Genomic DNA, 24439 nt, shown 5'->3' on the forward strand with positions numbered 1-24439 from the left:
GCGGCAGCCATAATTACACAAAGGTTGGCAGCGGGGGAACGGTCAAGATGTGCCGCCGCGCATCCAGGAGGCTAATGAGCGTCGTTAATTGCACTCCTGATACCGTCATAATCGCTACAGTAGCCTGATTGCTCCTCTTGTGCTACCTCTTCAAGACGCCCCGCCCAGCCACCCTCCCCACCCATTTGGCTGCGTCTGCCGCTCTTACGACGATTTTTTTTCGCTGCGCCTGCAGCTCTTATGATGCGCTTTTAAAATCGAGCGGAAAAGAAAGCACATGGTATTAGATGTTGTTTGAAGATCTACATAAAGTGTGCTTGGAAGTTAATATAAAAGAAGGAAAGAAAGAAAGTTTTGTACAAGGAATATGCCATTTAGAAATGCGAGTGAAAATGAACTTATCCTGTTTCGATTTGTTAGGTGGAAAACACTCATCCATCTTGAGGAATGCAAGAGATGTTTCAAAAAATGTCCCACTGATCGGTGTTATGCTATCTTCTTTACCTTTTTTTCGCTTTCTAAGGATTTTTCTTGCTTATTTAGCCAGGTAAAACTGACAACCAACGATCAACAAGGCGCGTATAATGCCTCGCAGACATACACTGTACCTAAAGGTATAGCTCGAAGATACAAAGGCCTCTGTTCGCCACTAATACACCTAACCTGTCATATTGATTTTGTGCAGGGAATAGATAGAAATGAAGCGATAAAACGCTGTTGAAAGAAGTTTGAAGAACCATACAAAGTTTCATTATATAAAACTGTATAGAACGTACAAGCAAGTATTGAAATAATTAACATGCGCTGTATATAAACATTATTTCTCTGTGAAATTTTGAAAAGGTAAAATGTAGAAAGGAATTCGTTGAATGGCATCGTGACGAACACATGCTTATGCATTGCTAGTTTATATAGAAAACTTAGGACATGAAATGTGTTAAATTATGAGATGTGTGAAAATATAACATGTTATTCTTTTCCCTGGAGCATCTTTTTGAGATAATCTTTACTTTTGTAAAGTTATGTCGTCTTTTATTCCCAATAATATGCGTTTAGTTTACTATATCCTTAAATCAGAATTCGCTGCGGCAATTCGTTTTTCATCCGCCTTTCGAAATGCGCATCCATCGCTTCGTCGCGGCGTTGATTAGGGAGCAATAGGGAGGCGGGGTATAGGTGATCTCAGCCTTAATTACGCGAAGGAGCGCGGTGCTGAAGGGAGGATAGGAGCGGTCAGCCGATCACGGGTACCTCTTGTCCCGCACCCTTGGCAGTGTTGCAGGTAGGGTCAAGAGTGCGATGAGATTTTCCCATCAGGGGTCGTAAAAGGAGTGTGCGGAGGGCAGTAGTGAATGAAGGATAACATGTTTTCTATCAGATGCTACATCAATCTATTTATTTTCAAGGCCTCGCAGTTTTTCCATATTTTTGATGGGAAAAAGATGGGAAAAATTCCAATTTTTCCATCTTCGAAAATTGAAATACTTCAGTAGCAATATTTCACAAACATTTCAGCAAATTTGTTTCTTCTGCTACTTGGTGTTTCTTCGCTTCTGTTAGCTGCCGATTTTCTCAATTGCCATTCATTCCTCGGGTAATTTTCGATTTTTCTTTTTCGAAACACAATCAGTATCTAATGTATTGAATTGGTAGCAACCGAGAACTGCTGCAGGAACGTTGGAGAAGAAAAAGGAGGGGTGGGGTCGTATTCGAGAGGGTTGTGTCCCATCACCACGCATAACTGTGCAAGCAGCTCAACTCAACCGTCAGCCGGTTCTAGCGAGTGCCCCTTATTTCGCACTCTGAATTAGATGTGACGATGAATGATATATATGAACTGCAAGGAATTTTCGAATGACACAATCGAGGACCAAAACATCACTTTAGATCGGGCTTTAAATCAACGCCTTATAAAATTATCGTTGTATTTGTTCTGCCGCGTTATGCGAACAAAAAGAATTAAATAATATGGTTTGGGAAGATTTGATCGGTCAGAAAGTTAGTTATTGTTCCCTTTAGCAGTTTAGGAAAGAATCACCGAGGAAGCGCCCCACTCACAATCCCTGATCGCTTTCCGCACATCTTTATCTCCCTGCCATGTTTACACAGCTTCATGTATGTGGGGCATCTGTTTGATAGTATGTCAAGTGGGGTCAGTAAGGGCGTTTACCTTTTTAGTCAAGGCGTTGCCAAACCACTACGAGTGAGGAACGGTATAGTCTAGAGAACGGAGTCAGAGTAGCCCATCCACTATTTCTACCCTGTCTTCTTAGATAGCCACATTCACCTGCTTCCGCGCTAACCGAGGCGAGATTTCATCCGATCGATCCTTCCTTCCAACCTTTACATCAAATTATGCCGATGAAAATTCGTACAAGAAGATAAGTTGCATGCGATGCGGAACGAAGCTTTTCGCAAGTTGCTTTTCAAAATAAGTTTGTAATAAGTTATAAGCTCTGTTGGTGTATTTGAAGTAGAAACCGTATGAAATAGACAATTTCTCCATTCCTTGTCTGTTTACCTACAATCTATAAAAGCGATCCTGAACAGTGTTAGAGGAAAACTAAACCAGACTGATTCAAAGTTAATTTGCCCAGAGGTGTTTTCACCGGACGCAGATTTCAGACTCTTACAATTGCCAGAGCACTTATCGGATGGAGTATTGCTCTGGTCTGCAGTTGAACAGTTCCAGTACTTTGATAAAATAGCCAATCGTTTCGTGAAGTGTCACTCATTCGGCCAACATTGCTGTCTGTGCTGATGTTGGTTTGAATTATCGATACACTGATTGTACGTTAACAATCACCACTAATGACAACGCTCCACTGCTCTTCAATCTTAGCATATTGAATAAGTAGCTTTTATTTGTTTGCTTGAGCCGTAGCTAAAATTGGTGTTGATCTTTATTAGCTAACGTTTCCGCACTATCATCTTCGTTAGAGTCTGGAAAAGCCAATGCCACAAATGTGATCCTCTCAAACGCTTAATCCTCCTACAGAAAGCATTCAGAAAGTTTCCATACTCAATGGAAAACTTCTCAACCACTGCGTACCTCATGCGATAAAAAAAATAAAGTGTAGGACATCGCAACAGAATTACTGTCATAAAAGCTTTCATAAGGGGCTCTAAAAACCTGCAGATCAAAACCCGCAGAGGTCTTGATATAGGTGAAGCCAATTCCTTTGTGATCGCGATTCTTTCAATTCACTCATTTTCATTGTTGGACATTGAGCATTCATCCAACCAGAATGTCGAACTCGTAGGAGAAGACCATAAGTTCAACTCCTACTTCGGAGTTCTGATGACGTATCTTGCGGTGAACTCCGAGAAGGAAAGTTTTGATTTTGCGAGCCCATCTAGATAATGCGTTGCGCAGAAACACAATGGCAGCACAGTTTCCTTTGTCCATAGTTTGTCAATACACTATCTGCACGTGATACGACAATCCATTACGACACCATGGAATCTCTGTCATATGGCCACGCAGTTAAAAGTTGTGCAAAGCCGGTTATACGCACGATTACATGTCAGCTGTCGAAGTAACCAATAAATCAAACTAGGTGATTTTTAAAACACAGGAACCTCCTAAATTATGTAATAGTTTATACACTTGCAATAGTGATTACATTGATAGCTCTCAGTAAAATGGATATTATCAATGTGATGCCGCTGCGGAATGAACATCATTGCGTTCAATGATTCAGTTACGATGTTCTAATCGGTACTGAGTCGCAAGTTATCGATAGCTAGATATACTGGATGTATGTGACCATAAACGGAACATAACACACTATTTTATTGAGGAACTCTTTCTGTTTCACAGCAACCACTTATAGTCGTATTCCGAAAGTATACAAACCTCTTTCATTGGGGGTACACCTGCTATTTAGACAAGCGTCGAGACGTGTAAGGTTGAGATACTGATGGTGAACCACCTTTTGAAATCCCAAAAAACAGATCGATATAGGTCACGGTCTCCTTGTATTTGATTTACCAGCAACAACTCATACCATTCTGTGTGGGTTTAGGCGCACTTATACATGCCTGTGCGGGGGTGTTTGCTGACACATAGTTTGTATTCCGCAAATCGATCCAGCCAAACGCCAACACTCAAGTGACTGGTAGGTGCAAAGAAGGCTATTTCGAACCGCTTCCAGCGAATGAGCTCCATCAGTTCGTTCCGGTAGGAGGCGAGTAGACGCCTATAAAGAGAAAGCGAAAAGGTCCAGCATCCAGGATTGAAAGAACGTTGGAAGAAGGACGATAAAGCGATCATGCAGCATTTTGCGATCGACCTCATAAGAACTGCTTCGAAACCCGACGTGCAGATGCATCATTAGAATACCAGATGATATTATATCTTATTTTCTTTAATATCATGAAGAGTTAGTTGAGACCAAAGCTAACATTTAAGCGGTATACAGTCAAGACATCCGTATATAAAGGCTCGTGAGTCATATAGCAACTTCACAATTAGAAATAAACCATCATACTACGAAAACGCACTTAGCCCATGCGCATGTGTACTTGTATGTGTGTGCCACGAAATTCCAGAAAGCAGTGTGATGGGTCCCAGGGTGTCCAATTGGTGTGTCGACACCAGAAAGAAGTAAAATGGGGCGAGACAAGTCCCGCAGCGTCGAATTGGTGTCTCGCGATGCAGTAGTATCTACTCAATGCGGATTCTGCAAAAAGTGAATGAGACGTTGTAAACCGTTTCAATCCGTGACTACAATATGCGTTGCCTACGAGGTTTTTTTTTTAGATAGAACTCTTTTTTTTCCTGACGTTTCGGGTTTTTTTCGTCGTCTTCAGAGGCCTGAATAGGGTAAGATTGGAGCAATGCTACGTTCATCCCGTCAAGTGCCACACTACGCTGGGTTAGTGTTTAGATAATCGTTCGAGGTAGTGAAAACAAAATCCATCTTCATTGAAAATAGTCTTGCGTTTGTTGTTCCACCGGATGTGGTGAGGCTGATATTTTGTCACTCAGAGTACCAGCGAATGGGTATTGCTGCGTGTAGATCACTAGCGACTATACAGATGATTTGATCTACACAAAATCATATCAGGCAGTCACAGATCACGGGACGGTACAAGTGGCAAGAACTCATTCGTTAAGCATTCATTCCTATTATTCATTGAAGGGTTTCTTCCAAGAATCCAAAACACTTTCAACGTCTTCTTTGCCGATATTTCTGTTTCGTGAGCCAGCATAACGCATTTCACATCATAATCGTTTCCATTGTAGGCCTCATGTCTATGCCTTCCTAGTGGTGTTATCAAGCTTTTTGGTCGGTTTCCTGCCATATGTTCATTAATCCTTTCTCCAGCATTCCCACCGGTCTCCCCAATATGAGTTGCATTGCACATCAAGCGCTCAATTTAATATATTTGTTGTGCGCAGTCGCCTATTTTTCCGTAAGGACAAATAACACATCTTTCACAGATGCAGTATCTATCGTATAATCTGTTTCTAACAAGCCGGCTGTTGATGTTTGCATTTGGGATATTTACCAAGATCACGTCATCTTGTAATTGCGCTTGAACAATGCTGCGTCGAGCAGCGGCACTGTCAGAGATAAAACCAAGACGAAGAGTAATTTTGTTTCCGCGCGGAACATTGCTCTTTACAGTGCAGGTTCTTCGGTACTGCGGACGTACTGTATGACTATTAGCACATGCGATTTTCAAGGCTAGTTTTTGTGATTCGTGTCGTTCTTGTTGCCAGTGCGCACTTCACTAGCGGTTTTGAACATATTACGAATCACTGCGCGTTTCACTGCAGTCGGATGTGCAGATTTGGCGTAATGCCATTTGAAGCACTTATTTGTGTGTTGAGGTGAGGGAGCTACCCTTCTTTTGGGCTTTCTCGTGTGAGTCTTATGTATTGCGATTGTTGGTTGAGCATTCGGACACACTCGTCCATTTCCGAGTTTTGCAACAGTCGTCAATATATCTGCAATACATTATTGGTCTACGCAAAAGCACTGGTCCTTCGATTCTGCTCATGAAGCAGATCGTCAGTACTGGTGCTAATGGTTGACCCATTGCTAGCCCTCTCAGTTGTGCGAAATAAGCTTCTTCCCACCCGAAGATATTACAATCCAGGCATTCTTTGATAAATGTTACTATGCGAGTTTTACTAAGCCCATATGTTTCCAAGTTGTTACCATGCAAATCTATCATCTCAGAGAAAGCTTGGAGCGCCTTACTGTTTTTTACATTTATGTGGATTGCGATCGCGTCAAGGGACTCTATTACCCAGTTGCCCTCGACTCTCGCATTGCGTAATCGTTCAAGGAAATGATGCGTGTTCGACAAATGAAATGGTATTTTAGGAAAAATTTGACTTATTATTGCTCGGAATTTGATTGTTACCGCTGATGTTGAGTTCATCTCATCGAGTTTCAGCTTATGTGTTTTGATGAGGCTACAGGACACAGGACAGGTCGGATGGTCAAGCTTGAAGCGGCTTACAAATCGTTCGTCAAGACCAGCAGATTTACCTATAGACATCCATACATGGTTGCACTGCACAAGGAATCCTTTTTCTGTTGCGCGTCGATAAATCGTTTCATTTTGCAAGTGAAGATTTATGATTTTCCGATCAAGAGCATGGCTTATTAAAAGGCGTATGTTCCCTCTCGTAGTCATTTCGATTTCCGTGGAAATGTTCCGAAAACAAAATTTTTCTTTTCTTTTTTCTCTGACAGTGTCAGTGCCGCTGTTCGACGCAGCATTGTTCAAGCGCAATTACAAGATGACGTGATCTTGGTAAATATCCCAAATGCAAACATCAACAGCCGGCTTGTTAGAAACAGATTATACGATAGATACTGTATCTGTGAAAGATGTGTTATTTGTCCTTACGGAAAAATAGGCGACTGCGCACAACAAATATATTAAATTGAGCGCTTGATGTGCAATGCAACTTATATTGGGGAGACCGGTGGGAATGCTGGAGAAAGGATTAATGAACATATGGCAGGAAACCGACCAAAAAGCTTGATAACACCACCAGAAAGGCATAGACATGAGGCCTACAATGGAAACGATTATGATGTGAAAAGCGTTATGCTGGCTCACGAAACAGAAATACCGGCAAGGAATACGTCGAAGGCGTTTTGGATTCTTAAAAGAAACCCTAGAAAGAATTTCTGAAATACTGACCCTGGGTAGTGTGGTACTTGACATGATAAACGTAGCATTCGTCCCCTATTTAGGCCTCTGAAGACGGCAAAAAAAGCCGAAACGGCAGGCAAATAAAGAGCCCCATTTAAAAAAAAACTCGCAGGCATACTACGAAATATAGACAAAATATGCCGAGGTTTCAAGACAAGAGAACATTTGAACTAATATGTGTTGCGCTTCAATCCTATGTACTCCTCCGCAAATCTGTTATGCTGGACAGAAAGTTTTGACACCTCCTTCTCGAAATTTCCAGATCTTTCCATTTTTGGGCGAAACCCATGTTGCACCATGTTGTAATAGTAGAACATTCTCGAAGCTTCTCCACAATAGGTAAATATGGCCGGGGCGTTCCCTAACTTTAATCACGATGTCAATTACGCAAGAGCAACTTCGAGCTATTATCTTCCATGAATGGCGTGGCGGCATTGTAGCAACGCCAGCGGCCCGCATTTTCAACAGCAGAGGGCACCACTACCATTAGGACCGTCAAGCGGTGGTTCGCTGGGTTCGCAAGCGGGGACACCGACTTCGAACACAACTCCCGGTCGGGGCGCCCACATTGCTGAAGACTCCTCCATTCTCGACCCTGTCAAAGAGGATCCGGAGATCAACATTCGCAGTCTTGCGACGAGAATCGGATGCGGCCATTCGGCAGTCCTCAGTCGCCTCCAGATCCTCGACTACAAAAAAGTGCTGGCTCGATGGATCCCTCACACCCTGACGGATGGCACTCGGTTTACCCGGGTATCCATCTGTTATCTCTCCTTCTTCGCCCGAAAGGAGTTTCTCGAAAATTTTATTACTGGAAATGAGAGTTGGGTCCTCTACGACTCTAACGCGCACCGTGCCGTGTGGCTGCCTCGAGGAGAAGACGCAAGCTAAATCGGACTTCCACCGCAAAAAGTGTCTCGTTTGTTGTATCTGAGATTCAAGGGAATGCTGTTTTATGAGCCTCAGTCGTTGCTCCCGCAAGGTCAGTTAGCTCCAGAAGCTCACATTGGCCGTTTGAGAAAAAACGGCCGAGACGAGCTTCGGTGCACCTCCTTTACGATAACGCTAAGCCCCATGTAGCTAAGGAGACCGAAGAAGAACTGGAGGGGTTACGCTGGGACACGCTGACCCATCCTCCTAATCTCCCGACCTTGCATCCTCAGAATACCGCTTTTTTCGGCTCCTTAAGGCTTTCCTAGCTATGAAAATCTTCACCAACTTTGAAGAATTGGAACGGGCGGTGAGCGACTTCCTCGACTTCCAGTCTCCCCAGTTCTGGAAGAAGGGGACCGCTGACCTGCCCATTAGGTGGGACACTGTGTTAGTTAACAATGGTGTTATTGATTAATTTCTATTGTAACCTGAGAAAAAAATAAAGCAGAAAAAATGACAAATGGTGACAAGACTTTCTGTTCAGCCTAATATTTCACCGTACGTTCGCCTTAGATTGGTAACATGCCATCACAAATTATAAACAGGCATGCAAACGGCTGGTTAAATATTGGCTAACAGCTTACGTGACTTGGCGTGAAACCTTATCCCTATCAGAATGAGATGATGACGATCACAATATTTGATGCTGATACATCATTCTGTGGTAATTGTTGAGGAAAACAGGAGAAAGACCATACTCCGAATAATGTTTCCAAATCGTAGGTATAGGCGTATAGTTTGAATGTTCTCCAGATGTAGAACTGACACACAAATTTAACTCTACAGAAAATGCCTTTGAATTTTGTTGGTCATAAAGGCGAGCGAAGCGAACACCACCAGAAGTCGTTGAGACTAATTTTTTAAACAACATCACAATGGACATGGGGAGGACTTCGAAAAAGTGATACCATTTTCTCTTGAAAATGCACCGCCATAAGGGCACAACGAATACTGATCAAATTCAACAAGAAATCCAGAAAAATCGACCCTCAGCTATTTCAGCTACTACCTCAGCTGAACTTGAAAAAGAAATTGCTCATAAAAGAACGAACAACTTTCTGAAGTCGCGTTCATGCTCACAGGAGCGAATATATACGGATGTCCCATGTGTATATCAAAAAATTCAAAGAAAAAACTCATCGCTAGGATGAGTTTTTCGGTACTCAAAAACAAGCGGCCAATTTTCATGTTTCACTCATGGTGTGTGTTTAAGGTAGGCAGCTAAACTAGCTTAAATATTCGTGCGATCAAGGTTCCCGTTAATGCCGTTCTTCCTGTTCTTCGATCCCCTCGAATCACTTCCCATCCATCTTCACAAAAGATTCAAGTTCAGTGGAGGGTGTAGCGACTCCTTTTTCTTAAAGGCAGTACATCACGAAATTGAAGATGTTGGGGTCTGCTTGGGAAAATATCGAGTTCGGATTGTAGATTACGAGTATTAACGTAATCAAACTCAGTTCCCACCACCGTCCTGAGAAACGGAAAAACGGCGTTGGAAACGGCCTGATCGGCCGTTCATTCCTCCAAGTTACGATAAAACGAACTACCCTTGTACACGCTGGTTTTTTTTCAGAAGCCTAATAAATGGTTTCAATTGAATAGACCGCTAAGGAGATTTCACTGATTTTCGTCCACTAGCTCGCGGGCACGACGCATCCGAAAAGATGGCGCGTTCCAGCGTATCTCGTAGGAAAACAGTAGACAGGGGCATCCCCCACGCCGTTTGTCTGCACGATTAAGGGGAATTGAGAGTACTCATGCCCGCACTCGTAATCTACCCAGAAACATATCTTTTCCTGGAGAGATCGAATAAAGTCAATTTCGCCGCATGCCACCCTACCTACTACTTGATTCTTTACCGGATTGCATGCCATTTCGTATATTGGGTGGGCATTGTTCGAAGGTGTACAAAACCAAAGCTTCTACCATAGTACCTCGTTACCCGAAACAAACATGAAACACGAGATATCATTACAAAATGTCCTCATCTGTAGGGTCATCCAGTTGCTGCATAGAGGATAGCGGAGAAAGCGTTGTTGCTATAACGATTTATGCCAATCTCTTCTTGCTCTTCGGCTTCAATCCAGATCCCATGCAGAGGTTAATCAGTTGCATACCTGATTACCTACAAGGGCCCATTGATGCATCTTGTGCTTATTCTCCTTTATTGATCTGGCATCATCGAAGCGGTGTTATGAAACCTTGAATGGCATTGAGCGGTCAAATCATGGACTGCGCAACGTACGGATAATCTCTTCCTCAGCGCTATGTAAGTTGTCGGTGATGCCGCACAAGGACAACACAGCATTTTATCTTCCGGAATCGACAAATTGTCTTCAAATTTGTTTGCGACGAATTTGCTGTGATGGTTCTCCCCAACCTTCACAGTCAGTCCTTGTGTAAGCCGCATACGTGTTCATTAATCTCTACTATTCTGAATAAAGTTTGAATCCACTCCTACATTTGATGACTGCTAGAATCTTTCTCATCAGACCGCATTTCTCGCGTGGAGAAGAAAGCAGAAATAGCTGCGAAGCCCGACCGCGTTTTTCGGTTCCTGAGCGGCTCCAATACAGTAATCCCGCTGTGTCGCAGATTTATAAAACTATGTAGCCCAGGAAGGAGTCTGTTGAACTCATGCTCATTCCGAATACCTACAAACGGTGTAAAAAAACGGAAGAGAAAAATTTGCAAAGTTTAGTACCATAAACAGTACTATACGCAAATTATCCTTTGGGAAGCAAGTCGTTATGAATTGTTTCGAAAGTTTAAACAAAAAAAAATTAAACAGGTGAACCCATGCTATGATAGCAAACAGAATATTCGTTTTATCCACACAGTTGCTGATCATAATGCTTTTTGCTTTTGTGTATGTCAGCTATTTAGAAATTGGCTGTATCGGCAAAGCTCAGAAACGCTTACGAAACTCTTCATCCCTGCAAGTGCAAGTAAAAAGTCTGTAAGAAGAAGCAGGACGGAAATAATTTGTACACGCAACACAATGAATGATTGACAATGAATGAATGAAAAACGCCGACTCCGAAGAAAATTTGAACCGGACCATCATTTGTTGTTGTCGTGACAATTGTCGTCAAGTAGTGGATACCTCCACAGCTGTCCTGTTAATTTCACACGAAATTGGGAACATACTCAGTTTTATAATCTCAATCCTATTTCAAATGTTTCTAGATATCATTGTACAGAAAGTCGATATCCCAGTCCGGGAAGCTGATTTGCAAGCTGTGAGCATTTTGCCAGATACGATCCAGCAATCGTGCCTGATAAGGAACACTGGACAAGGACAGTGAGATAAGTAACTCTGCTCACAACGATTGATGGCAGGTAACCGAAATAAGGTTTAGATAGTTCAAAGCTGATAATTCACATTGTGCACCAGACTATATGAGAGCAAAAGTAATTGAGGTAAACTATACTAGTCATATTGGAAATCAGATGAACAGTGGACACATGGGATAATGGCCAATATCGCGATAGGGCACATCGATCCTGTCAGGAATCAATGACTACTAATTACTGATTATTCGCCCTGCAAAATAGTTCAATCTCCTAGAATAGGAATTGTATGGGGAATAATTAAATCCCTGTCAGAACTTCTCAATACGCCATAAACACCCACAGACGTGATTACCCGGCCAAAAGAGAGCCACTGCGTCGTCCGCAAAATGTGCCAATCGATGCGACTCATGTGGGTCGCTGAAGAAGTGTGCGCCGCACGGGGGGCAGGGACAATTGATCGAGCGGCCGTAATGCCTATTGATCTGGCGAGACACTGCGTGCGCAGAGGAGTGGTGCGACGACTAGAAATCACGCGTGCGCTCCTAATGCTTCATTGTATCCCGTGTCTCCAAGTAAAGCAGCAGCTGCTAGGGCGCTGCTGCACATTTGTTAAACTAGTCTGTTTTGTGACTGTACTTGTGGACTAAGCCGTATGGCATCACTTTTAATAACTAAGAAGGCCCACAAAAAGGTTTCTTAAAGCAAGTTGTTTGCATGAGACAACTGATGAGCTGCAGGAAATCAGTTTGTGGGACGTGTTCTAATATACACTCCATTATCTTATACTTCAACACTCATGATCCCATCCCAATACCGACAAGCCCATCCGTGAAACTGAAACACTAAATAAGGAATAAACAGTGTGAGGAAAATCCGACTTTAGACGGTCACACTCGCACTTCTCTTTCGGCCCTCCAACACATGCCACTAAGATAGAGGTGAAGTAAAGTTGAAAACTTAGTACAACACACCAAAATAACCCTGAAAAACACCCCTGAAGCATGCGTTGGAAGACATTACACACTAATATCTCGCGCTAAATAAATTTCAACTCTTCTCTCCTGTCGGTTTCTTCCACTTCGCTGTTGACATACCCTCTATTTCAATGAGAACCGTAACGTTTCTTAGTTCCTCAGTGTACGTAAACATTTTGTTAATTTTTATTGGGTGGATGCCACTCGGAACATTGTTCGGAAGTGCAAGAAACATTCCACCACACTTCCATTCAGTCGCTGCTGCCTGATGTAAAGCATGAACTAGTCCTTTATAAAGAAACAAAATATCAGAGGTTTCGACAGTGGACCGGTTGCGATTTCAGTCACCCCCTCCCCTCGCGGAAGAAATTTTCTATTTCATGGATAGGAAAAACCCTGCCGCAACAATCTTTTCTGTTACTTCGACCTAATATTTGACAGCTAAGCATTGTGATTCTGACAAAATTTCTCGCAGATGCCCCCATTTTCACATTGCAAAGCACATCAAAGAGCATGTCAGAAAATTATGGATTTTTATTGATGAATTTTAAAAGCGTCCAAACGAAAAACTGACCGCGAGTAGTTATTGTGATAGAAAATAATACCTCGGGGCGATTAGGTTAGGCGCGGAAGGTTAGGTCTCTAAACATCTGCACCACGCTAGTGCAAAGTTATCATTTGTCTCACGTCTTTAAGTACGCTGGCTCAGCGTTCTAAAACAAGACAGTATCGCTGTTCTTTGAAGATATGTCGCCTCTTAGTACGTCTTGATGAGAGTGCGGCACATCGCATTTGAAAGAAGCTGCAAACACGCTAGTGGTGAGTTCCTGTTTCAGCGCCCATGCATATGCCATGCTATTCGACTACAGTTTAGCTACATATGTGACGCCGTGATTATGAGCGACAAAAACATGGTGTGCTTGTATGCTTCTTTCAGTTTATATTGATCTGTAAGACGTTTTTCGAATGTTGTTATCACTATTCTCTGATTATTTTGATTCTATTGCATTCGTTGACTTTCACCAACGTTTTTTTTCCCTTCGTGTTGATAACAATATCAAGGAGCTCTTTCAACTATATTTATTTTTTAAAATAACTGAATATGTAAGGGTGCCAGAATTCACGTAATTAGAGGCGCGTGGGAAGAAATCTCAGAGAAAAAAGACCTTCCACGCATTTACAGAGAATTTACAGAGATCCCTCATTTCAATATTTCTCATTTTTTTTAAATCGCTTTCTACTGTTCTTCATCCCTTGAATACAGTTATAATATTATGTCTGTGGCGGATTGAGAAGGAAAGATGGGCGGCAGATTTGCTAAACCGCTTGCTGCTCCGCCTGTTTTCAGAGGCAGTTATCCAAACGTGTGGAATCACCCTAGCGCGCGTTGTGACCCTTTTCAAGCGTCAGATAATTGTAGATCACTAGCGCAAACATGGACTTTGTCGAATTACCACTTGAAACCCTGCGCAGTAAATAATGTGAATGTGCTGCCTGTGCTTACAAAACATCTAGCAATAAAATCCCAGAAGATGGCTATAAGTTATCGAAGAATGAAAGCAATTCGAGAACGTTCTCCCTAATGTTGCCATCCGTTCCCTAAATTTCAATTTTTTTACGACTTGACAAGATCAAAAGGATGTTCATGGGGAGATAAGTTACCTCAAAACTAAACCAAAATAAAATTAGGCTGAAAGTACTGGGTTGTCGCCTTAGCCTTTCCAATGTTTTTGGTGATCGCATATGTTCATATTGTTATGGCTTTGTTTCGGGGAATGCACCCTTTGGATGTCCGTATCAATCACTGCCAAACATCTGTTTGCTCTTTATGTGGTACTCTCACTTCACTCCGACCAGATCCACCTTCTCACGCTCCTCATTGACCATTCTGGATTCAAGTCAACCCAGCCCCAACCCCAACCTAGATCAAATATACCGCTAGGGTGTCCTCATGCAAAACATACTCGATATGGATTGCCAAATTCAAGAATGGTGATTATTGATGGATGAGAGGATTTGATGATTCAAAATTGATTCGATAAATGATTTAAAAGCAGTATATCACAAAACTGGCGTGGTGCGGAGGTGGGTCCAGACTGTTTGACGTTAATCCGCTTGGGATGCATTGCCACCGTTAACTTCAGTTCAGAATCGCTGGAGGTTTACGAACGTGTGGCTACCTATGCAGTGACTCGCGGATACAGCTGATGTGTCAAGTCAGTCATCTTACTCAGACAAGTCTAGTAGCAATTTATCGACCTCAAAAGGATGAAAGGCTTGGTTGAGACTGAGGCGGATTCGAAACTCCGATCGATTCTACAGACTGTGAAACCTCCTGACGACTGCGCACACCTGTCTACGGAAACCAAGAAAAAACCTAGAAATCGGATTGTAGACTACGGAAAGGAGTGTGGCTCCGCTCATTTTCCACTAACGGTGGCAAAACGGCGCTCTCTCCAACGAAATCAGTTGCAATGCGACACCCTTGCGTACGCGTCCACGAGCAAGAGCATTAATATCGAAGAATAATGGAGTCTTCTCTCATCAATGTATTCAAATAAAACCAGTGAATAGGCTGAGGGGACCGGAGCGCATTTTAAAGGCATCACCCGACGAATCTGAGGAGGTACGGATTTCAGGTGGAGTATTCGTATACGACATAGTAGATTATGGAGAAGGGAGTGATTCCGTCCATTTCTTCCCAATTCCCGTAAAAAACGGCCCGAAAGATGCGGCGCGTGCACAAAGCTGGCGCGCCCCAATCGAACTCATTGTAGAAAATAGCGCGCCGGAATGCTCGAAGCCGTATCTTCTGGGCCGTTTTTTACGGCAATTAGGAAGAAATGGACAGAATCACCCTTCTCTCCATAATCTACCGTATACGAAAACTCCACCTGAAATCCGTACCACCTCAGATTCGTGGAGTGATGCCTTTGAGGTGACACATATAGGTGCGCGTTCTAGCTTACCTTGTAGGTACTAGAGCGCTTCCTAAGCCGTTTTCAGGACAATTGGGGAAATTGAATGAGGCCACCGTCGCACCCATATTCTACAACCCGAACTTTACTTCTTTCTTGGGCTACCTTACCGAATCAATTTAATGATATGCTACTTTTAATGGATGACGTTGAGTCGGCAAGTGAAGATGGACATTAACAAGCTGTGGGACGAAGCTATGAGCCAAGAACTATACCGTGGATTTATATGTCACCACCAAAGAATTAGCGATGACGTTCGATTTTCACTATTCCACTAATGCGTCTGAATCGTCTCTATTAAGTTCCTAAGTCGCCCATCCTATCAGTCCATCACTGGAGATGAGGAGTGGTTTGTACATGAAAAGAGACGGAATAAGGAGAGACAGAAGGTGGTGACATGGGGAGCCTAAGCCTGTCCCAAAGGCCAAACTTCTACTCCAAAAAGGTACTCTTCTCTTGTTGGTGATGGGGTACTGGAACTTTTGCTAAAAAAGCATGTTATTAACGACCAGGACTACGCTCTCTGCACTAAACTGCAAATCCTAAAGGCCCAAATCGATCGCACACGCGTAGGACAGTGTGAAATCTCTTTCCAGCACTACAGCGCTCAACTGAACATGGCGTACTCAACCCATCCTACCTATGGGAAGTTATAACTGGTAAGTGATACCCCGACTTGCATACCCAGTGTCTTATTGTCTCCGACTACTGGCTATTCGACCACCTCCAAAGCTTCCAAGATGGAAATAAGTTCAGCGCTGAAGACGGGGCCAAATTACAATTTTCTCGAAAGACTACTCTTCTACTTGCGAAAATGATCGAAAGCCGCACTGGTGTGCTACCATTAGGAAGTTAGAAGCTACATTTGGCTTTTACCTTTCCACTATTGTCCGTCACCAAGAAAGATTGCCGAAGTTATCGCACATTGGTTCGTGGGTACTCCACGAGCTGTCGGTGATCGACCTTGCAAGAAGGAAAAGCTTATGCTCTTCTCTTCTCTCCTCCTAAGGGAGACTCAACTTTCTCACGACGGTTATCGTTGAGTTAAAGTAGTGTGTTATGTACAAAAACATTGTGAGAAAGAGATAGTCTGCGTTTCAGGATGAGAAGCTCGAGCCTGTCTCGAAGCCCAGCCGCCACACCAAAAAGATGCTCCTCTGTTGTTGGTGGCACAGGAATGGGATAGGAGTTGAGAGCTCCTCAGAAGCTCAGAAGTCGTAAATCGACAAAGAGAATACCGAACTCTCTCCACGACAACATCCAACCACACACTGCAAATTTGGTCCACGTTAACCTGGATGGTGCTCCCAATCATCGCTCCCAGTCGTAATCCGGTCATCGCTGCTTTCGAAACATAGCTCTGCTGTCACCTCCAGGATCTCTATGGTGCAGCTGGCGATTTTCGAACTCCTAGTCATTCCTGAAAAAGAGGATACATAAGTCGCCTTGTGCGAGAGAGTGCATACCTGTAGTGTATAAGTGCTTAGCCGTGACCAACGAGCTGACTCTGTATCAAGACCTTTGCGGGTTTTGATCTACGGGGTAATATGCGGGTCGCATCCTAATGAATATTAGCGGAGCGATTGCACCACGCGGATATCCCTAACATCACGGCAACGCGGTTACTAAGGTAGGCACAACGAATTAGGCTCTTTTGGTTTTTGCTTCCGGGTGTAATATTCTAGGGGGTGATGACTTGTTCTGGATGAGGCATTTGAGAGGATATATTGCAAATGTTCTTACTCTCCAGGCTCTGTCAAGGCGACAACACTTAAACGTTAGCCGTAATAAAGTTTGTTAACAATCTTGGTTGTTGCTTAAATTTGACTATCGACCTGTAGTGTGTAGTTTTTGAAATATTTACAATAAAATGCCATTCAAAAACACACTAAAACCTAGCACTTAGAAAAGTTAAAACTGGCGTGCGCATTAAGATCTTTTTCGTACCACAGCAGACACCTACTGGCAAGTATACACTCCTTTCCATGCAATACCCAAAAATTTGGCAAACCTACTATAAGTATACTATAAGTGCCCACACTTTTATATTTGTGGTCGGCGGATAGGGGGATACATACGAAGATTTTTCCGTTGCAGGCTCTCGTGCGGGGATCGGAGAAGCATGAAATTGCCTTTTCGCAACGGATTCGATAATTTCCGTACTGTTTCGTCTTTCTTCCGCTTTCTTTCTACAAAGATTAGAAGATAGAAAATAAAATATGAAAACTCCCTATCCTCCGATCCACTTCAAGGAATTCCTATCCACCATAAAGAAGATACACACCAACACATCGTGTCGTTTTGACTCTACTATAATGACCTACACATAGTGTTGGTGTGTGTGTCAGTATAGTAGATTCAAAACGAAATGAGGCACGGTGCAGTTGCGCAGGAAGCTAGAACCGTTAGAACCGTTCATTGCTGCAGTACGCGATCGTCCCACCTCGATTCCAACAGCCATCTCGACCACGCTGCTTCAAGCGCAACTGCTTGCGCAATTGCACTGTGCTGCATGTCGCTTTGACCCGACTGTACATTGTGGTGGATAGGAGTTTCTTTATTCAGCTGCACGCAAAGTTTTAGGCAGCACTTTTTCAAAAACTGGAGTGCACGTAAAATGTTTCTATGTACTGTAGTTCGCCTGATTAGTATGATACTGAGGCATTGTTTGAAATGTAATATGAAGTCTTGTGATTTTAACAGAAATTAGCTCTTGAGCTGGCTTTCAACGTTGAGCTATCGTGTGAAGAAGATTGATCTAGTGTTGGCTCTTCGCAAATGTCGCCGAGTGTCAACTTTCAAAGTTTGAGAAAAAGGCGGATATTATTGGAGCACGACCTCTTCGACCAAAAAAAAGATCTCGCTTAATCCTCGATGTTTTCGTTACCTTTCCACTCAAGATTTTGTTAGAATATAGTTCACGTTTCATTCAAAACAATTGATTTTAAAAGCGGCATTCGTAACATTCTCGGCTAATACGAAGTCCATTTCCTCATTTTCGGCGTCCGTCTACAAGAGGGTATTCTGCACAACTAATAATGCTAATAAGGACTTTGGTGCAGTGCTGAATTCAACGTACTGTCCAATACCGGGCTTAGTCAATGATTTTAAATTCTTTCCGCCGAGAAAGAGGAGATAATCTTTTGTCTGTTGAATAATTTCTAAACAGTGACACATTAGGACATGTTGTGCGCAGATGGTACTGAAGCTGTTTCTGATTAGTTGAAGTTTTGAAACAACAGAAGTGAGGGAAAGTTGTCTAGTTACTTTTTAGCACTGATTTTTACTTTTAAGCTCTAGCAAGGAGAAGTAACTAAACGGAGGAAAAACTGCGCCATTGATTGCTACAATATCACTACAAGGACAGAAAATACATTTTTCGACATGCAGAAATTTTAAGGCTGTTCTTCCAATCGATCATATTTCTCATATTTTTTGTATGTTCCAAAGTGCATTTTCTGTCTTATGCTGTGCGAACAGTCGCTGATAATAGCAGTTGGTTAGCTACAGCATTGCCAGTAAAATAAATTGTGAATCAACGATATTGATGAAGACCACACGTTCATGTGTGGTCTTGATTATTTCATTATGATGCAGCTGCAAGAGAGGAAGGAAACAACGGCAGAAAGCCCAGAGAGATATCCATATAGTTGCGAATATGTCAGAAAAGTGTTATGGTATCAGTAGAAAAAGAATTAAAGAACTTTCTTGGGAGATTAGAAGAACAACATTCTCGAAAAGAGTTTTAAAAAATTGCGATAGCGAGAAGAAATATGTAGATGGAAAGGAAGCCAGCCGTTACTGTTCTTGAGAATGTAGCGGTTAGTGAGAGGATACAGCGTACGTTTCCGAAAGAGAGGTGATTGCAGTGGACTTACCATAAAATTCCCACACAAAATTTAATTTTTTCTATGTTCTCATCACAGTGGTATCACCTGTTTTTGATTTTTAAATAACTCAGTTCTAACCTATGTTATTGGTGTCAGTAAGTGCGTTATACCGTTGCTCAGTAAAAAAAATCCCGAACACAGCTGACTTATGTTTTACAGGAAAAAAAACGAAACAGCAGCAAGGAAATTGAAGAGATCATGGACTCGATTCAAAGGAATTGGCCCAGTGAGGTTAGCCTTTTAGTCGCTGTTTGTCGTAGCAATTGGTTGCCAGCTGGAGTAACTCTGAATGCTTGACAGCACGCATCGACTATACTGTTTCCTCCTTGATTTTCTTAGAACTGTTTCTTTGGTGATACACTATAGCACACAGTTTAATTGAGGAATTGGGCCAGATCGAAATGTACGGCCATGCAGAAATGAAGCATCCCGAGAATAGGGAGTTAAATAGCGGTTGGAATTGGGATGGAGAACAACTTGCATGTGACTCACAGTTGAACAGAAGAGTGGATCGAATGCGGACCAAGCGGCAGATCCGATCTAGTGTCAATTCACTCCTCGTAAAACAGCAAACTGCTTCATATCAACCTCCTTTTCTCGCAGTCATTCATCGCAAGTATATCAGGTCTGCTAAATTTGGGCACATGTGAGCAATGAAGACTTCTGCATTCATCGACAAGGGCTGTTCAGATTTGTAACATCCTAACAATCTTGCTTCTAACCCTTACGCTGTTGCTAGGGGAAATCTCATGAGAGTAGCCTGCAGAAGAGCGGCGGTAAATAGTAGATGATCACGTGCGCCATCTCACGATATCGATCCGCGCTTCGTCATAGTTGCGGGGAGACACTCAGCAAATTGGAAGTTCTGCCGCTTTCGTCTACTTCAATTTGCTTGTAGACTACGTTTGACTAATGTTAGGATAGAGCTAGGAATAAACAGGGAGTGGCAAAATCTTGTGTTGTTCCATTCTATAGATGAAGCGTATCTAATAACCTTGCTGAATATATTGCAGTTTTACTGAGCTACTCGTTCTTCCAGGCTCAATTAATGAAGAGTCTCAATTAATACACCGCCCTAGTGGCAACTAATACTTTCATCCATCCGGAGTCAATATATTGGCACCAAACTTGTCTGGTGGATAAAAACATTGACTGATCTATCTGCTGGCCCCAGAAAGTCATTGTACAGGCCAACACGCGTTTATAAAACAGCGGCAATTCAGAATTGCAGTCAAACGCGTTGTTTGTGAACTTATTCAACTCTGACCCAAACAACCACTCCAGTAATTCTGCTGCACAATCGTTACCCATCTCAACAGTTCATCCCTTTTTGCTTATACTCCACTTTCAAATACGGAGCTGTAACCATCTCTGAATCCAAATTTTAGAACCACTGACAGGACTCTTAAACTCATCATCAACGGCGAGTTCCGTCGTTTTCTTCACATTTTGATTCACTCACTTTCGCTCGTTATCTTCTCACCTGCTAAGCAATGAACGAGTGAAATGCTTTGTGGACACCCTCATAAGAAAACCTGCGGTGCTCAAAAGAGACAGCCGTTATTTAGACCTTCCTCATGACTCACCGACAGGGTCAAACGTGTGATAGGATTTTCCCATCAGGGTCGTAAGAGAGTGTTCGGTGGGCAGCGGTGATTGGAGGATAGCATGATAAAAAGGATAAAGGATAAAGTCACTGGCGTATCAATCCACTTGGGATGCGCCAACGCGTTTTACTGGAATTCGTAATCGTTGAGGTTTTGGAACGCGTGTTGGCCTATACAATGACTTGCGGGGGCCAGCCGATGATCAAGTCAGTGTTTTTATCCTCCCAGACAAGTCTGGTACCAATTTATCGACCCCGGAGGGATGAAAGGCTTGGTTTGCACTAAGGCGGTTTCGAACCCTCGACCGTGTGGCTACAACGGACCTCTAACCGACTGCGCCACACCCGCCCGCAAGTCAGCATGATAACCAGGACAAAATATTACGCAGTATTAGATAATTGCATACATTCTAGATAAATATGATATGAAAAATATAAATATATAAATAAATCTAATCATTATATTATTTAATTAGTGTTTAAAAATCTTTCATAGATTTTAGAATAAACAGGAAAGAAAAATTAAAATTTGAAATATTTCAATGCCAATATTTCAACAACATTTCAACAAATTTGCTTCTTCTGCCTCTTGGTATTTCTTTGCTTCTGTTAGCTACCGATTTTCTCACTTGCCTTTTCTTCCTCGGGTAATTTTCGACTTCTCTCTTTCGAAATCCAGGAAATTTCTAATGTATTGAATCGATAGCAACCAAAAACTGTTACAGGAACGTTGGAGAAAGGTGTCGAAGTCGTGAAAGAGGTCGTATCCAATCACCACGCTTAAAGGCGTCACCCCACGAATCTGAGGTGGTGCAGATTTCAAGTGGAGTATTCGTATACGGGATGGGAGACTACGGAGAGGGGGGTGATTCCGTCCATTTCTTCCTAATTGCCGTAAAAAACGACCCGGAAGATACGGCTTTGGGCGTTCCGACACGCTATTTTCTACACGGAGTTCGGTTGGAGCGCGCCAGTCTTGTGCACCCGCCGCATCTTCCGGGCCGTTTTTTACGGCAATTAGGAAGAAATGGACGAAATCACCCCCCTCTCCGTAGTCTCCCATCCCGTATACGAATACTCCACCTGAAATCTGCACAACCTCAGATTCGTGGTATGATGCCTTTAATTCTGCTTACCGTTTGATAAATTCCCGTCAGGATCAGATTATTTATATCCTGCCGAAATCAACTACTATCAAATACTTGATACCTAATTCAACTACCAAACATGAATAGCTAAGCAACGTCGAGTTGTCAACCAGAGGCTGTGGACCGAACAGCGCGCGCTCACTTGGAGTCATCATGTGACGAATCAATAAAGCTCGGTATACCTCGCGCATTGGGGAGATCTCCTATAAATTCACATTTGCCTGTTTAACATAATATGCGATCACAAGAAGTCGCAATGGTTACGAAGCAATTGCTAGTTGAATAAGAATTTCTTCTGCGGTGCTTTAAATAAATTATGCGTTGGATACGGCGACCACTAGTATTTCCAATTGCGCATCCCCGCAATACCAACTGAGCAGGCACTACTCCAAAACTTTGGTGTGCTGGCTGTTTCTGAGCCTTCCAAGGATACTGCCCACCGGCAGAGACAATGTTTCATCCGAGGTCTCAGTTTAACAAATGGGAGGCCGCCACCTAACGTATAGTAGGGTCAAAACAACATGAGGCTCGGTGCATCTTCTCTCGAAGCGGTGCAGTGGAGCGTAGAGATTAAGAGCGCACTGGCACCACCCATTGCTGCAGTTTGCGACGATCCCATCTCGGTTCCAACTGCTGCGCTCAACCGAGCGCGTACTCAAATGCACCGTGCTTCATGTCGTTTTCGACTGGACCCAACTATAGTCCACCTATTGCAAAGCAATGAGCGCCCTCATTCCGCCGTGACCTTATAGAGCTCTGTTGAAAAACAATCCTTCACTTTGCATCCTCTGTTAATCTCCCTTCGAAGTACTGTCCGTTCACTACCCTCAAGAAGTTTCTTCGCTAGAAAACCAATAATTGTTCCGATGACCTCAAAACTGGTCTAATTATGCTTCAAATCCAGATCTGGTCACGAAGAATTGTAATTCTCGTCCTTGAACTACAGAGCACTTTCACTGACACCCCTTAGAGAATACATCTCTGACAGATACATCTCTGAGATGTCAGTCTGCGGAGAATAGAAGTGGACAACATCGCGATACAAAGAAAAATTTACAAAAACTTACAAGTTTCGTAAGTGACATTGACGAGGTTTGACTTGATATTTTTATGTCAATTCCATAGATCAACACGTTACGGGATAAATCACATGAACAAAGAATTTAAATTGCCATACGGAAGTCCAAAAAAGTAAAGAACAGAAAAGTAGCAATCTGCAGTCTGAAGCCAGTATACGCAGATCTTCTTGCTCTATATATTTTGACCTCCTTGTTACCATACCACCGCACTTTTTCAAAAGCTTACTTAAGCACCTAGATGGCCCGTTTTCACTGGACGTGCGGCATCTTTTCCACTCGTTTCGTTCCCTTGTCCTTGTCATCCAAGGTGTTCTCAAGTTTCGTAAGTGACATTGACGAGGTCCTTGTGCCGTCCAGCTGAGCTCTCAGCTGGTCCATCCGTGTAGCGAACACATCACCCCATCTCGTCGGTGTTTTCCCAAGCGCGTTTAGCATCTCTTCGGATCCACTCTAGTGTCCTTCTAGTCCATCTATCGTCGATTCTTCCCATAATCTGATCGGCCCATCTACGCTTTGCTTTCGATATATATTCCGCTGGATCGCGAAGACGGGACATTGCTCTTCAGTCGGAGCTGCGAAGAACGGTTAGGTGTTGTGTGTGCCGGTTAAACTTCAGGAGACATCTCTCAGGAGCTCTGTGGGTAGTAAGTAGCTTCCTAGACGTGGCAGCGGTGTCTGCCCACGTCTCCGCTGCGTAACAGAGCGCTGGATGATCTGTCGAGTCAAACAGATGGGCAGAGAGAGGCAGGAAACTGTGCCTTCTTTCTGTTTGTTCGCAGTCCTATTCTCTTCCCTCATTCGTTCAGTTCCTTGAACATTGCTTCTGATTCATTGGTACTTCTCGAAAAGAGAACGATGTCGACGCCAAAACGAAGGTTGGAGAAGAACCTCCCATCAATACGTATACCCCTTTCCTCCTACGAAAGTGATCCCATTAGCCATCGCAATGCAGCCGTGAACAGCTTCGACGATATCGTATCGCTCTGTCGTACGCCCTTTCCAATGGGTATGGTGAGGAGGTGGTGAAAAGCTGTATCCTAGTGGTGCATCGATCGTAGCCTAATGTCGTCACATATGACGCGTCTACACCTTGATCGACAAGTGCAGACAGCATTATATTCGTTTCTACGGTGTCGAAGGCTTTCTCATAGTCGAAGAAGGTTAGAACAAGTGGCAGGCGGTATTCCCGGCAAACCTCTATGACCTTCGATACTCGATGGGCCTGAACAGATGTGGTCCAATAAGCTGAACTTCTGACGGAATCCAGCATGGTCCTGCGGCTAGGCTTCATCCAGCGTCCTAGATATGCGTGTGAGGATGATCTTGGTGAATACTTTGTATAACACCCT

General features: G+C 43.1%; 3 protein-coding genes across 4 annotated transcripts in view; 2 read left to right on the forward strand and 1 right to left on the reverse strand.

The window, feature by feature from the left end:
- Positions 1 to 5076: 5076 nt before the first annotated feature.
- Positions 5077 to 5373, reverse strand: RB195_011063 (uncharacterized protein; the record flags this gene model as incomplete). The annotated part of the gene is made up of 1 exon (XM_064192321.1): positions 5077 to 5373. One exon carries the CDS (start codon positions 5371 to 5373, stop codon positions 5077 to 5079), a length of 297 nt encoding a protein of 98 aa, XP_064049904.1.
- Positions 5374 to 7605: 2232 nt separating this feature from the next.
- Positions 7606 to 8076, forward strand: RB195_011064 (uncharacterized protein; the record flags this gene model as incomplete). The annotated part of the gene is made up of 1 exon (XM_064192322.1): positions 7606 to 8076. One exon carries the CDS (start codon positions 7606 to 7608, stop codon positions 8074 to 8076), a length of 471 nt encoding a protein of 156 aa, XP_064049905.1.
- Positions 8077 to 19337: 11261 nt separating this feature from the next.
- Positions 19338 to 24439, forward strand: part of RB195_011065 (uncharacterized protein) — a gene marked incomplete at both ends in the record, with an annotated part of 34108 nt that continues 29006 nt past the window's right edge. For both annotated transcript variants that reach the window (XM_064192323.1, XM_064192324.1), the window contains 2 exons: positions 19338 to 19352; positions 19417 to 19488. In XM_064192323.1, the coding sequence (XP_064049906.1) occupies positions 19338 to 19352; positions 19417 to 19488 (87 nt within the window). The remainder of the gene's footprint in view (positions 19353 to 19416; positions 19489 to 24439) is intronic.

Source organism: Necator americanus, chromosome III, assembly GCF_031761385.1.
Source record: "Necator americanus strain Aroian chromosome III, whole genome shotgun sequence".
Lineage (NCBI taxonomy): Eukaryota > Metazoa > Nematoda > Chromadorea > Rhabditida > Ancylostomatidae > Necator > Necator americanus.